Source organism: Protomyctophum parallelum, assembly GCF_964188405.1.
Source record: "Protomyctophum parallelum genome assembly, chromosome: 4".
In the NCBI taxonomy this organism is placed as follows: Eukaryota; Metazoa; Chordata; class Actinopteri; order Myctophiformes; family Myctophidae; genus Protomyctophum; species Protomyctophum parallelum.
In genome coordinates this window covers 49,028,400-49,041,587 of record NC_139700.1, presented here as the reverse complement: position 1 = coordinate 49,041,587, position 13,188 = coordinate 49,028,400, and the positions used below count along the sequence as shown (strand labels likewise).

The window sequence follows — 13,188 nt, the reverse complement described above, 5'->3', positions numbered from 1 at the left end:
GCCTTCTCATCTCAGGGGGGGGGGGGGGGGGCTGCGTGAATGAGCGATGGAGAGACTGTTGATGCGTGATGTTGACCTTATCCGTTTCTTTTAAGTGCCATCATTCTTCGATGGATCAAACGGTCCATATCAGCTGAACTGGTACTAGTCATCGATTACCAAGACAATGTCATAAACGCTTAGAGAGTGGCTGGCACACGACACGCGGGAAATAACTGGGGCTGTTATGTTATTATTACCGCGAACGGGCAACAATGATGAGGATGATAAACTTGGATGATGTAACAGCGGTGATGTGACACTAATAAAAGGCTCAGTGCGGTATGGTATATTATAGGTAGCTAAAGGAACCGGAGAGGCGCTCTGGATTCTGTTGAAGAGGGAATAAGATTCGTCGCTTCTTCTTGTTGTATTAAATATTTTTTTAAAGGGATCGGAGGCGATAAAACAATGAGTGAAACGGCATCTGCGTCCCTATGGCGACCCTGAGCCAGATGGCAGTTATAGGACAATAAACCCGAGGAGGCTCGACGAACGAACCAACGAACGAACCCATCATCAACTTTAGGCTACTTTATTCGATAGAACAGTGATCTCAAAACATTATCATTGCTGTCAAGGACCCCCCCCCCCCACACACACACACACACACACACACACACACACACACACACACACTAAAATAGGGACCCCCTCGACGACCCCAGATGGGGTCCCCCCGGGACCCGACTTTGAGAACCATGAGAGCCACAGAAGAAAACAACAACATTAGCCCTTTTCAAACATAAAATAAGACAACGCTAATCAATGAATCTACAGCATTTGAATTGAATGCAGCTTGGCTTAATTGGTCGGAACACAACCTTTCACGCACAACACCACACAATTCATTTCACAATTCATACAAAAAAAATGCCGTGACAAAAATACAATAATGTCACGGCCTGTTCTTTAAATTACCATCTATACTACTTTATTTGATCCCCCCCCCCCCAAAAAAAAATCACCACGTGATCACATCAACCACAACATACACGGTCGAAATTAATGTGCAGATCTTCTACGGTATCGGTTTCACAGAATGAAAACAAGTGGGTCGCACATGGCTTTGTAGTAACCTCAGATACTCATAATTCATTCACTGGGAGTGTGTGTGTGTGTGTGTGTGTGTGTGTGTGTGGTGTGTGTTGGGGGGGGGGGGGAGGAGGGAGGTCCACCGAACTTTTCTACAAGCCCCCCCCGATTCATTTCATTGCAACAAAAATAAACCGAGCCTTCTTCCAGTTCTCCCCCACGTGTTCTCTCTACTCTCTCTAGCAGCGCTATGCTTTTAAAAAACGACCTGTTCGTTTATTATAAGGACTCATTATTTCATTATAGAGGCACCGACGACGCCTGAATGAATTCATGGGAAGGCGTTGCTAAAAACTTAGCGTTTTAAGCAGACATGAGTGAATCTATAATAACCGCATTTGAGCGTCTCTCTCTCTCTGGGACAAAACAGAGAAGTGGTTCTGTTTGGGCAAACCGTGTATATAGTACTACTAGAAGGTCTATCCACCATGGGGGTCGACTACTAGTAGCATACTGGGCTCAGTAGTAGCTCGTTGTTGAGCTTGTTTATATCGACTCTTCGTCGGGTTTTTTAGACGGTTTCACTTCCAACACGCCTGGAAAAGAAAGCTTTGTTGAGTGTTTCAATTCATTTTGTTATTACCTCGATCTCAAAGTCCGGGAGGTGGAACGCCGTCCTGAAGAGCGAGCAGAAGTGCGCTATGGCGGGGACTTCCCACCACGACTGGATCTCCTCCACGGGGATAACATTAACAACACCCACCGTACATCCCTCCTGCTCCTGCATGGACATGGACATGTTTCTCTGCAACTTTGTCCCTTAATTAATCCGCATCAGAACTTCCTTGTGTCCCGTATAGTTTCCCTCCAAACGATAGAAGAACGTGGCGATCTTTAGTATCTAAAAAAAAAAGCCGTTCCCGGCGGTTTATAAACAAGTCCCTAAAGCCAGTCCACCGCTTTTTGTTTTCACAGAAGAAGCGTCCAAAGTTGTCCGCCTGCTCCGCGTCGCTGTGTCGTTGTTGCCATTGCGACCCGCCGCGTCTAGGAGCGCTACAGTAATCTGTGTCGGGCACACACACACACACACACACACACACCCGGTCCTACACGAACAGATGGGGCGGGAGGGAGGGAGGGAGGGCGACGGGCGAGGCGCGACTATTAACCCGGGAGAGAGAGGGGTGCGCGTTTATCCGCGCTCCCTGGAAAAGTGTGCATAAAGACTTGTTTTATATCCGTTTGCTGTTCGGAAGCGATCTGGGGGCGATACAAAGCGCGTCTGGAGAGATACCCGCGGCCATATGAGTGTGTGTTTGTGCCGTGATCGCAGAGGTCTGGTCCATTATCACCTCGGGGTGATCAGAATAGTCCCGTCGGCGTTTAAAGGGAATCATTATTGTTGTGTTTGAATTATTGTGATTGTGATAATTAATGATGGACTTCTTTTGATTTGTGGCAGGTTGCCCAATTTGACACCTTGTTGAAGTAGTTTTTTTTTTCTTCTCAGTGATGGTTTAGGTTTATATATAATAGTGTGATTGTTTTGTTTCTACTTTCTTTCTGTTTTTGCTTGCAGGCAGCATTTAGGACAGATACTCGGAGAAAGGCTATTGTATTGCTTCAGTCATCCAGTTTATTCCAGCAGTAAGAATAACAATAATAACAACAAAACTTTGTTTTTGACTGTCCCAATTTAGCCAAGCCGGCAATTTAGTGGCCGGCTAAACATGAGGCAGTTTGTTTGGTAAACAACGCTGGACGTGTTGGTGTTATAAATTACCCTCCGGCTCCCCCCACCGTCATCAGTGAGAAGTGCATGCATGCAAATCCATGCACTAAAGCAGCTAGATATCTCTGTTAACATGTTTAAAAAAAATGCAGACCAGCACACCGTCTGCACATACAATACGAACTTTATTGGCTTTGTGCACTTTATGTGCATTTTTCTGAATACATTGAGCCAAGACAAGTTTTTGCAAGACAAAAAAAAAGAGTTATCTCTTTTCAAATGGCTTATGTATAGGGTCAAAGTGGTTACATTGTTGCTATATTATTACATTACAAATGGAACCTACAGGTCTCTAAATCAAATGGAACCAAATGGACCGCAAGAGTTGACCCTCGCTTGTCAACAAAAACACCTTGAAGACCCTAATGCATGGGGGCCCTCATACAGGGGCCCCTCATACAAGGTTTCTTCGACTATGCATGCACCTCATGGTACCACAGCACCTCTAAGGCCCTTAAGACAAGGCTCCAGACATCCCAAAACAAACTGGTCATGCTACTATACTTGGCATTATACTCCCAGAACCCACCTCACCCCTACCCATCATGATAGGCTGGTTGACGATAGAGTACACTACAGCAACTTGCAATGGGCCTGGTGAGGTCTACAAGCAGTGGCGTGCACAGATAGACACTAGGGGTGCTAGAGCACCCCCTGCCCTTTTGGCAATTTTTCTCTTAAAAAAAATATTTATCTTTTCTGTATTTGTAGTGTGTGGACCATGCGGTGACATTGATCAAATCTTGATAAAAAAAACGCTTCTATAGGCTACTATATTATTTAGGCCCCCACAATCTAAAGCTATGTTTCTATGTCAGTGGTTCTTCGATTAAAGAAAAATAGCAGACCTACAAGCTATGAGCTTGTAGATCTGCTATTTTTCAATAGCTAAAGCACCAAAATGGGTCCCCGCCCCAAAATGCGCTGCACAAGGTGCCCTATTTTTTCACTTGAGCACCTGCCCCTCTAAATGTCTGTGCACGCCACTGTCTACAAGATTAGCTACACCACAGACATTAGTTAGTAGCCTAGCACTCAAAGTAGAGATAGGCTACAATACAAAGTGCTGATGTCAGTGGTGAGCGTGCTCTACTTGTGTGTAAGGCGCAAGTTTCTCTCTCTCTCTCTCTCTCTCTCTCTCTCTCTCTCTCTCTCTCTCTCTCTCTCTCTCTCTCTCTCTCTCTCTCTCTCTCTCTTCTCTCTCTCTCTCTCTCTCTCTCTCTCTCTCTCTCTCTCTCGGCATGAGAAAAACGTACGTTTACATTGCCAAAGCAGAAGTGGAACAATAATAAATAATAATAATACTTTATTTGTATAGCACCTTTCATGACATGAAATGCAGCTCAAAGTGCTTTACAGAGCCATATAGAGAAAGAGAAAGGAAAAGCAAGGCATAAACATTAGAAATGTAGTAATGCAATACAGTGAGGATATGAATAACAACAACATTTAAAGATCAATTAAAATCAAGAGTGTAGAAGTGGGGAACAAGACAATCAAAATAAAACAATGTATTTACAAATAAATATTGGATATGAATAGAAGAAATGAAATAAAGGTGTAAACAGTGCTGTGTTACATTATAACACTTTGGGTAATACTATCTTGTGAAACTATAAACTTTAACGTTAACTTTATACTTTTGATAAACAGTGTACACACACAATGGTTTGTATTCCATTTGACATCCTTCTCCTGTCACAGCAGCTCACAAATCTCGCTGCTGTGTTTGCACATTGTTGAACTTCACCCAACAGATATGGGAGTTTTTTTTAAATCTTAATCAGGAGTTGTATATAGTAGCCATGGGGTAATCTAAGCGGTGGACATTGCTCTTGTCTTCATGTCTTTATGTATGTAAATTGTCTTGTTCTTTGTGTTATGTCAAATGTGTGTATATGTGTTCTGCATACTTGGCTGCTGGGTCGCAAGACACATTTCAGTGTGAACCAGTGTTGTTTTCGTCGGCTAAAACTAAGACGAAAAATGTTCGTCGACTACCTTTTTTCACTGACTAAAACTAAATAAAAACAAATCTATGATGACTAAAACTAAGACTAAATATACTGACAATTTTGTCAACAAATAAAAACTAGACTAAAATGTTAGGAAGGGACAAGAGATCCAGTTATATGCTGGGTTGCATGCTGAAAATAGCAGATCTACAATCTCGCAATGCTTTGCGAGATTGTAGATCTGCTATTTTCAGCATGCAACCAAAGTGTAAAATATGTCATTACAACGACGTCAAGGCCTGTCAAAACACATTTTAGTCGACTAAATCAACTGTAGATTTAGTCGACTAAAACTACACTAAACACTAGAACATTCCAGGTGACTAAAATGTGACTAAAACTAAGTGAAAACTAAACAAAAAAAAAAAAAATTGCTGCCAAAAACAACACTGGTGTATATGTATGTGTGTTCTGCATACTTGGCTTCTGGGTCGCAAGACACATTTCAGTGTGAACTGACAATAAAGTACTAGATCATATATCATATCATATCATATCATATCATATCATAGGCCTATGTCATTGAGATAATAAAACGTTTGAAAAACCACTCTCCGGTCCCTTAGGAACCCCCCTGCCCCCCCTGCCCCCCCTGTCCCCCCCCCCCCCCTCAAGGAGGCTGTCATGTTGCTAGGAGACATCCAATCCAGTGACTGATTCAGATCCAGAGGGGCGTGCACACATAATAGACATCAAAGGGGGCTTGACCCCCTGCCCTTTTTTACCCGTCTGTATAAAAACAACTGCCCCAGATTAGTTTAGAAATCCGTGTCGTTACACACACCGCGTCTCCAGTAGATACAGAGTGAAATCCATGTCGTTATACACCGCGTCTCCAGTAGATACAGAGTGAAATCCATGTCGTTATACACAGCGTCTCCAGTAGATACAGAGTGAAATCCATGTCGTTATACACCGCGTCTCCAGTAGATACAGAGTGAAATCCATGTCGTTATACACAGCGTCTCCAGTAGATACAGAGTGAAATCCATGTCGTTATACACCGCGTCTCCAGTAGATACAGAGTGAAATCCATGTCGTTATACACCGCGTCTCCAGTAGATACAGAGTGAAATCCATGTCGTTATACACCGCGTCTCCAGTAGATACAGAGTGAAATCCATGTCGTTATACACCGCGTCTCCAGTAGATACAGAGTGAAATCCATGTCGTTATACACCGCGTCTCCAGTAGATACAGAGTGAAATCCATGTCGTTATACACAGCGTCTCCAGTAGATACAGAGTGAAATCCATGTCGTTATACACCGCGTCTCCAGTAGATACAGAGTGAAATCCATGTCGTTATACACCGCGTCTCCAGTAGATACAGAGTGAAATCCATGTCGTTATACACCGCGTCTCCAGTAGATACAGAGTGAAATCCATGTCGTTATACACCGCGTCTCCAGTAGATACAGAGTGAAATCCATGTCGTTATACACCGCGTCTCCAGTAGATACAGAGTGAAATCCATGTCGTTATACACCGTGTCTCCAGTAGATACAGAGTGAAATCCATGTCGTTATACACAGCGTCTCCAGTAGATACAGAGTGAAATCCATGTCGTTATACACAGCATCTCCAGTAGATACAGAGTGAAATCCATGTCGTTATACACAGCGTCTCCAGTAGATACAGAGTGAAATCCATGTCGTTATACACAGCGTCTCCAGTAGATACAGAGTGAAATCCATGTCGTTATACACAGCGTCTCCAGTAGATACAGAGTGAAATCCATGTCGTTATACACAGCGTCTCCAGTAGATACAGAGTGAAATCCATGTCGTTATACACCGCGTCTCCAGTAGATACAGAGTGAAATCCATGTCGTTATACACAGCGTCTCCAGTAGATACAGAGTGAAATCCATGTCGTTATACACAGCATCTCCAGTAGATACAGAGTGAAATCCATGTCGTTATACACAGCGTCTCCAGTAGATACAGAGTGAAATCCATGTCGTTATACACCGCGTCTCCAGTAGATACAGAGTGAAATCCATGTCGTTATACACCGCGTCTCCAGTAGATACAGAGTGAAATCCATGTCGTTATACACAGCGTCTCCAGTAGATACAGAGTGAAATCCATGTCGTTATACACCGCGTCTCCAGTAGATACAGAGTGAAATCCATGTCGTTATACACAGCGTCTCCAGTAGATACAGAGTGAAATCCATGTCGTTATACACAGCATCTCCAGTAGATACAGAGTGAAATCCATGTCGTTATACACCGCGTCTCCAGTAGATACAGAGTGAAATCCATGTCGTTATACACAGCGTCTCCAGTAGATACAGAGTGAAATCCATGTCGTTATACACAGCATCTCCAGTAGATACAGAGTGAAATCCATGTCGTTATACACAGCATCTCCAGTAGATACAGAGTGAAATCCATGTCGTTATACACCGCGTCTCCAGCAGATACAGAGTGCTGGGCTGCGACCCGAAAATTCTCAAAGTATGTTACATTCAACAAGAACAACATAGCACTGCAAGCCCCGAAGCATGTTGGTTCCTTATGTAGAGACAAGTGGGACCAGAAAACTGTAGAGACAATAGTGTCTGTCTGCCTGCCTGCCTTACCTGCCTGCCTGCCTGCCTGCCTGCCTGCGTGCGTGCGTGCGTGTGTGTACGTGCACGTTTGTATTACACTTTGGAGGACTAAATGTCCCCATACAAGTATAGTAGAATTTGAGGAATGACAACCGTTTATTTTCCTGGTCCTCACAAAAAACAAAACGTTTTATAGTTCAAAAATATGTTTAGAGATAATATGTTTGCAATAGGAAAAAGATTCAAGTTGGAGTTAGTGTTATGAGATTAAACATTTAAGTTCGGTTTAGGGGATGGAATTTAGAGTTAAACATGATTTATAATACTAAATTGTTGCGTGCCAGTGACATAATATGCTCCAGTAGCTGGAGGGTGTGAGGGCTTTGCAGTCCAAACACAGTGAGGCCCTCCACACGCACGCGTCACCTACTGAAGCTACTGCTTCACCTACTGCAGACTGAGTGAGTCAGTCAGAACACCATCTCTCACTCACTGAGAACACCATCTCTCACTCACTGAGAACAGTCAGAACACCATCTCTCACTCACTGAGAACACCATCTCTCACTCACTGAGAACACCATCTCTCTCTCACTGAGAACACCATCTCTCACTGAGAACACCATCTCTCACTGAGAACACCATCTCTCACTGAGAACACCATCTCTCACTGAGAACACCATCTCTCACTGAGAACACCATCTCTCACTGAGAACACCATCTCTCACTGAGAACACCATCTCTCACTCACTGAGAACACCATCTCTCTCTCACTGAGAACACCATCTCTCACTCACTGAGAACACCATCTCTCTCTCACTGAGAACACCATCTCTCACTGAGAACACCATCTCTCACTGAGAACACCATCTCTCACTGAGAACACCATCTCTCTCTCACTGAGAACACCATCTCTCACTGAGAACACCATCTCTCACTGAGAACACCATCTCTCACTGAGAACACCATCTCTCACTGAGAACACCATCTCTCACTGAGAACACCATCTCTCACTGAGAACACCATCTCTCACTCACTGAGAACACCATCTCTCACTCACTGAGAACACCATCTCTCACTCACTGAGAACACCATCTCTCACCCACTGAGAACACCATCTCTCACTCACTGAGAACACCATCTCTCACTCACTGAGAACACCATCTCTCACTCACTGAGAACACCATCTCTCACTCACTGAGAACACCATCTCTCACTCACTGAGAACACCATCTCTCACTCACTGAGAACACCATCTCTCACCCACTGAGAACACCATCTCTCACTCACTGAGAACACCATCTCTCACTCACTGAGAACACCATCTCTCACTCACTGAGAACACCATCTCTCACTCACTGAGAACACCATCTCTCACTCACTGAGAACACCATCTCTCACCCACTGAGAACACCATCTCTCACTCACTGAGAACACCATCTCTCACTCACTGAGAACACCATCTCTCACTCACTGAGAACACCATCTCTCTCACTCACTGAGAACACCATCTCTCACTCACTGAGAACACCATCTCTCACCCACTGAGAACACCATCTCTCACTCACTGAGAACACCATCTCTCACCCACTGAGAACAGTCAGAACACCATCTCTCTCACTCACTGAGAACACCATCTCTCACTCACTGAGAACAGTCAGAACACCATCTCTCACTCACTGAGAACACCATCTCTCACTCACTGAGAACACCATCTCTCACCCACTGAGAACAGTCAGAACACCATCTCTCTCTCACTCACTGAGAACACCATCTCTCACCCACTGAGAACAGTCAGAACACCATCTCTCTCTCACTCACTGAGAACACCATCTCTCACCCACTGAGAACACCATCTCTCACTCACTGAGAACACCATCTCTCACTCACTGAGAACACCATCTCTCACTCACTGAGAACACCATCTCTCACTCACTGAGAACACCATCTCTCACTCACTGAGAACACCATCTCTCACCCACTGAGAACACCATCTCTCACTCACTGAGAACACCATCTCTCACTCACTGAGAACACCATCTCTCACCCACTGAGAACACCATCTCTCACTCACTGAGAACACCATCTCTCACTCACTGAGAACACCATCTCTCACTCACTGAGAACACCATCTCTCACCCACTGAGAACACCATCTCTCACTCACTGAGAACACCATCTCTCACTCACTGAGAACACCATCTCTCACTCACTGAGAACACCATCTCTCACTCACTGAGAACACCATCTCTCTCACTCACTGAGAACACCATCTCTCACTCACTGAGAACACCATCTCTCACTCACTGAGAACACCATCTCTCTCACTCACTGAGAACACCATCTCTCACCCACTGAGAACACCATCTCTCATCCACTGAGAACACCATCTCTCTCACTCACTGAGAACGCCATCTCTCACTCACTGAGAACACCATCTCTCACTCACTGAGAACACCATCTCTCACTCACTGAGAACACCATCTCTCACTCACTGAGAACACCATCTCTCTCACTCACTGAGAACACCATCTCTCACTCACTGAGAACACCATCTCTCACCCACTGAGAACACCATCTCTCACTCACTGAGAACAGTCAGAACACCATCTCTCTCTCACTGAGAACACCATCTCTCACTCACTGAGAACACCATCTCTCACTCACTGAGAACACCATCTCTCACCCACTGAGAACACCATCTCTCACTCACTGAGAACACCATCTCTCACTCACTGAGAACACCATCTCTCTCACTCACTGAGAACACCATCTCTCACTCACTGAGAACACCATCTCTCACTCACTGAGAACACCATCTCTCACTCACTGAGAACACCATCTCTCTCACTCACTGAGAACACCATCTCTCACTCACTGAGAACACCATCTCTCACTCACTGAGAACACCATCTCTCACTCACTGAGAACACCATCTCTCACTCACTGAGAACACCATCTCTCACTCACTGAGAACACCATCTCTCACTCACTGAGAACACCATCTCTCACTCACTGAGAACACCATCTCTCACCCACTGAGAACACCATTTCTCACTCACTGAGAACACCATCTCTCACTCACTGAGAACACCATCTCTCACTCACTGAGAACACCATCTCTCACTCACTGAGAACACCATCTCTCACCCACTGAGAACACCATCTCTCAACCCACTGAGAACACCATCTCTCACTCACTGAGAACACCATCTCTCAACCCACTGAGAACACCATCTCTCACTCACTGAGTCCCAGCAGCTGGCTCAGAACAGTCCAGTCAGTGGTCGTCAGTAGTCCAGTCAGTGGTCGTCAGTAGTCCAGTCAGTGGTCGTCAGTAGTCCAGTCAGTGGTCGTCAGTAGTCCAGTCAGTGGTCATCAGTAGTCCAGTCAGTGGTCATCAGTAGACCAGTCAGTGGTCCAGTCATTTTGTTCAACTAATACTATGACAAAAATGATCGTCGACTATATCCTTTATTCACTGACAAACTAAATGAAAACTATAGGCTATGAGGACTAAAACTATAGGACTAAATATAGCGACAATTTTGTCATGAAATATAAACTAGACTAAAATGTTAGGAAGGGACTAGTGGACAAGAGATCCACTATAACTCATTTTACACTTGGTTGCATGCTGAAAATATAGCCGATCTACAAGCTTGTAGACCGGCTATTTTCAGCAAGTGTAAAATCAGCCATTACGACGACATCAAGGCCCGCCAAAACACATTTTAGTCGACTAAATCAACTGTAGATTTAGTTCACTAAAATCAAATTACATTTAGTCGACTAAAACTAGACTAACACTAAAACATAAAACAGCCTTATCGTGGAAAAAGATAGGCAAACCCAGTATTGCTCAGTGGTTTAGGGAGTTATCATTGTGTCTTCCTCTGGAAAGAATCACTTATAATTTGAAGAATAAACAGGAGATGTTTGATAAGATATGGGGACGGTTTATCCAATATATTACGGTTAATGATTTATCTTATTTAATGGTGGAAACTGAAAATGTGTAATTGTATTCTCTGCAGCTGTTTGGTCTTGTGGCCATAAGGACTCTGTTGTTACCATTCTAAGTGCCCTTATTTTATTTTATTATACTGTATTTATATATGTATGTATTGTATGTTTTGGTTTTGTTTGTTTGTTTTTCATTTTAAATAATTGTATTGTCTGTATTATGTATTGTTTTGTTGTACTGTCCGTTTGTCCAAAAAAAGAAATGCAATAAATATATTGTTTAAAAAAAAAAAAAACATAAAACACAAAAGTATAAAATATGGGATAAAGTGGGCGAACACTAGGTTTGAGAACCACTGATTTACAAAACATATTCCAGTTTCTATAGCTGAGGAGGCAGAATGGAGTCAATGGACCCCCCCCCCCATCAGCAGTAATCAATACACCAATTGATTTAACAAATAATTAGATAATGAGAAATGGAGAGATTGTCACATGTTCCTTAATTGATATTGTGTTCCTTCCTAGTATAATGAATTGCATTTTAATGAATTGCATTTTTATAGCGCTTTTCCAAGTGCTCAAAGCACTTTACAATGGTTCATTCATTCATACATTGGGAGGTGAAGGTTCATTCATTCATACATTGGGAGGTGAAGGTTCATTCATTCATACATTGGGAGGTGAAGGTTCATTCATTCATACATTGGGAGGTGAAGGTTCATTCATTCATACATTGGGAGGTGAAGGTTCATTCATTCATACATTGGGAGGTGAAGGTTCATTCATTCATACATTGGGAGGTGAAGGTTCATTCATTCATACATTGGGAGGTGAAGGTTCATTCATTCATACATTGGGAGGTGAAGGTTCATTCATTCATACATTGGGAGGTGAAGGTTCATTCATTCATACATTGGGAGGTGAAGGTTCATTCACTCATACATTGGGAGGTGAAGGTCCATTCTGTCCACCTGTTACCTGTCTCAATGATTATCGACCTGTTGCTTTGACATCTGTTCTCATGAAATGCCTGGAGAAAATGGTTATCTCTTATATCAAGAGCATAATTCCTGCTAGTATTGATCCTTTACAGTTTGCTTACTGTGCAAATAGATCTGTGGATGATGCAATCTCTCTTGCTTTACACACTGCCCTGGTACATCTAGACAAGAAAAGCTCTTATGTCAGACTACTGTTCATAGACTATAGTTCCGCATTTAACACTATTGTACCATCTAAATTAGTGTTGAAACTCAGTGGACTTGGTGTGGGCAGCTCCATCTGTAACTGGCTATTTGATTTTCTGACGGGTAGGCCCCAGTGTGTTCGCATAGGAGAGAGAAGCTCATCCACAATTCTCACCAGAACCGGTGCGCCCCAAGGCTGCTGCCTCAGTCCTCTGCTGTACAGCTTGTTTACGTTTGATTGTGTCGCCAGATACGAGAATAACATCATAATTAAATTTGCGGATGATACCACAGTGATCGGACTAATAACCGACGGTGATGAGAGGGCCTATAGGAGGGAGATAGAGGATCTAACTCTATGGTGCGATAACAATAACCTCTCACTTAACACCAATAAGACCAAAGAAATCATTGTAGACTTTAGGAAGTCCAAAGGCATCCACACCCCCATTTCCATCAAAGGGTCATCTGTCGACATAGTTGATAACTTTAAATTCCTGGGCATACATATCACAGACACATTCACATGGTCACTCAACAACGAGTACATCCTCAAGAAGGCGCAGCAGCGACTGTACTTTCTGAGGCGCCTTAA

At 43.5% G+C, this 13,188-nt stretch overlaps 1 protein-coding gene across 1 annotated transcript in view; it reads right to left on the bottom strand.

Moving 5' to 3' along the window:
- cecr2 (CECR2 histone acetyl-lysine reader) overlaps window positions 1-2,106 on the bottom strand; it is a 104,824-nt gene extending 102,718 nt beyond the window's left edge. Inside the window, exon 1 of the mRNA XM_083763388.1 lies at window positions 1,718-2,106. Within this exon, the coding sequence (XP_083619514.1) occupies window positions 1,718-1,873 (156 nt within the window). The 5' untranslated portion in view covers window positions 1,874-2,106. The remainder of the gene's footprint in view (window positions 1-1,717) is intronic.
- Window positions 2,107-13,188: the final 11,082 nt, after the last annotated feature.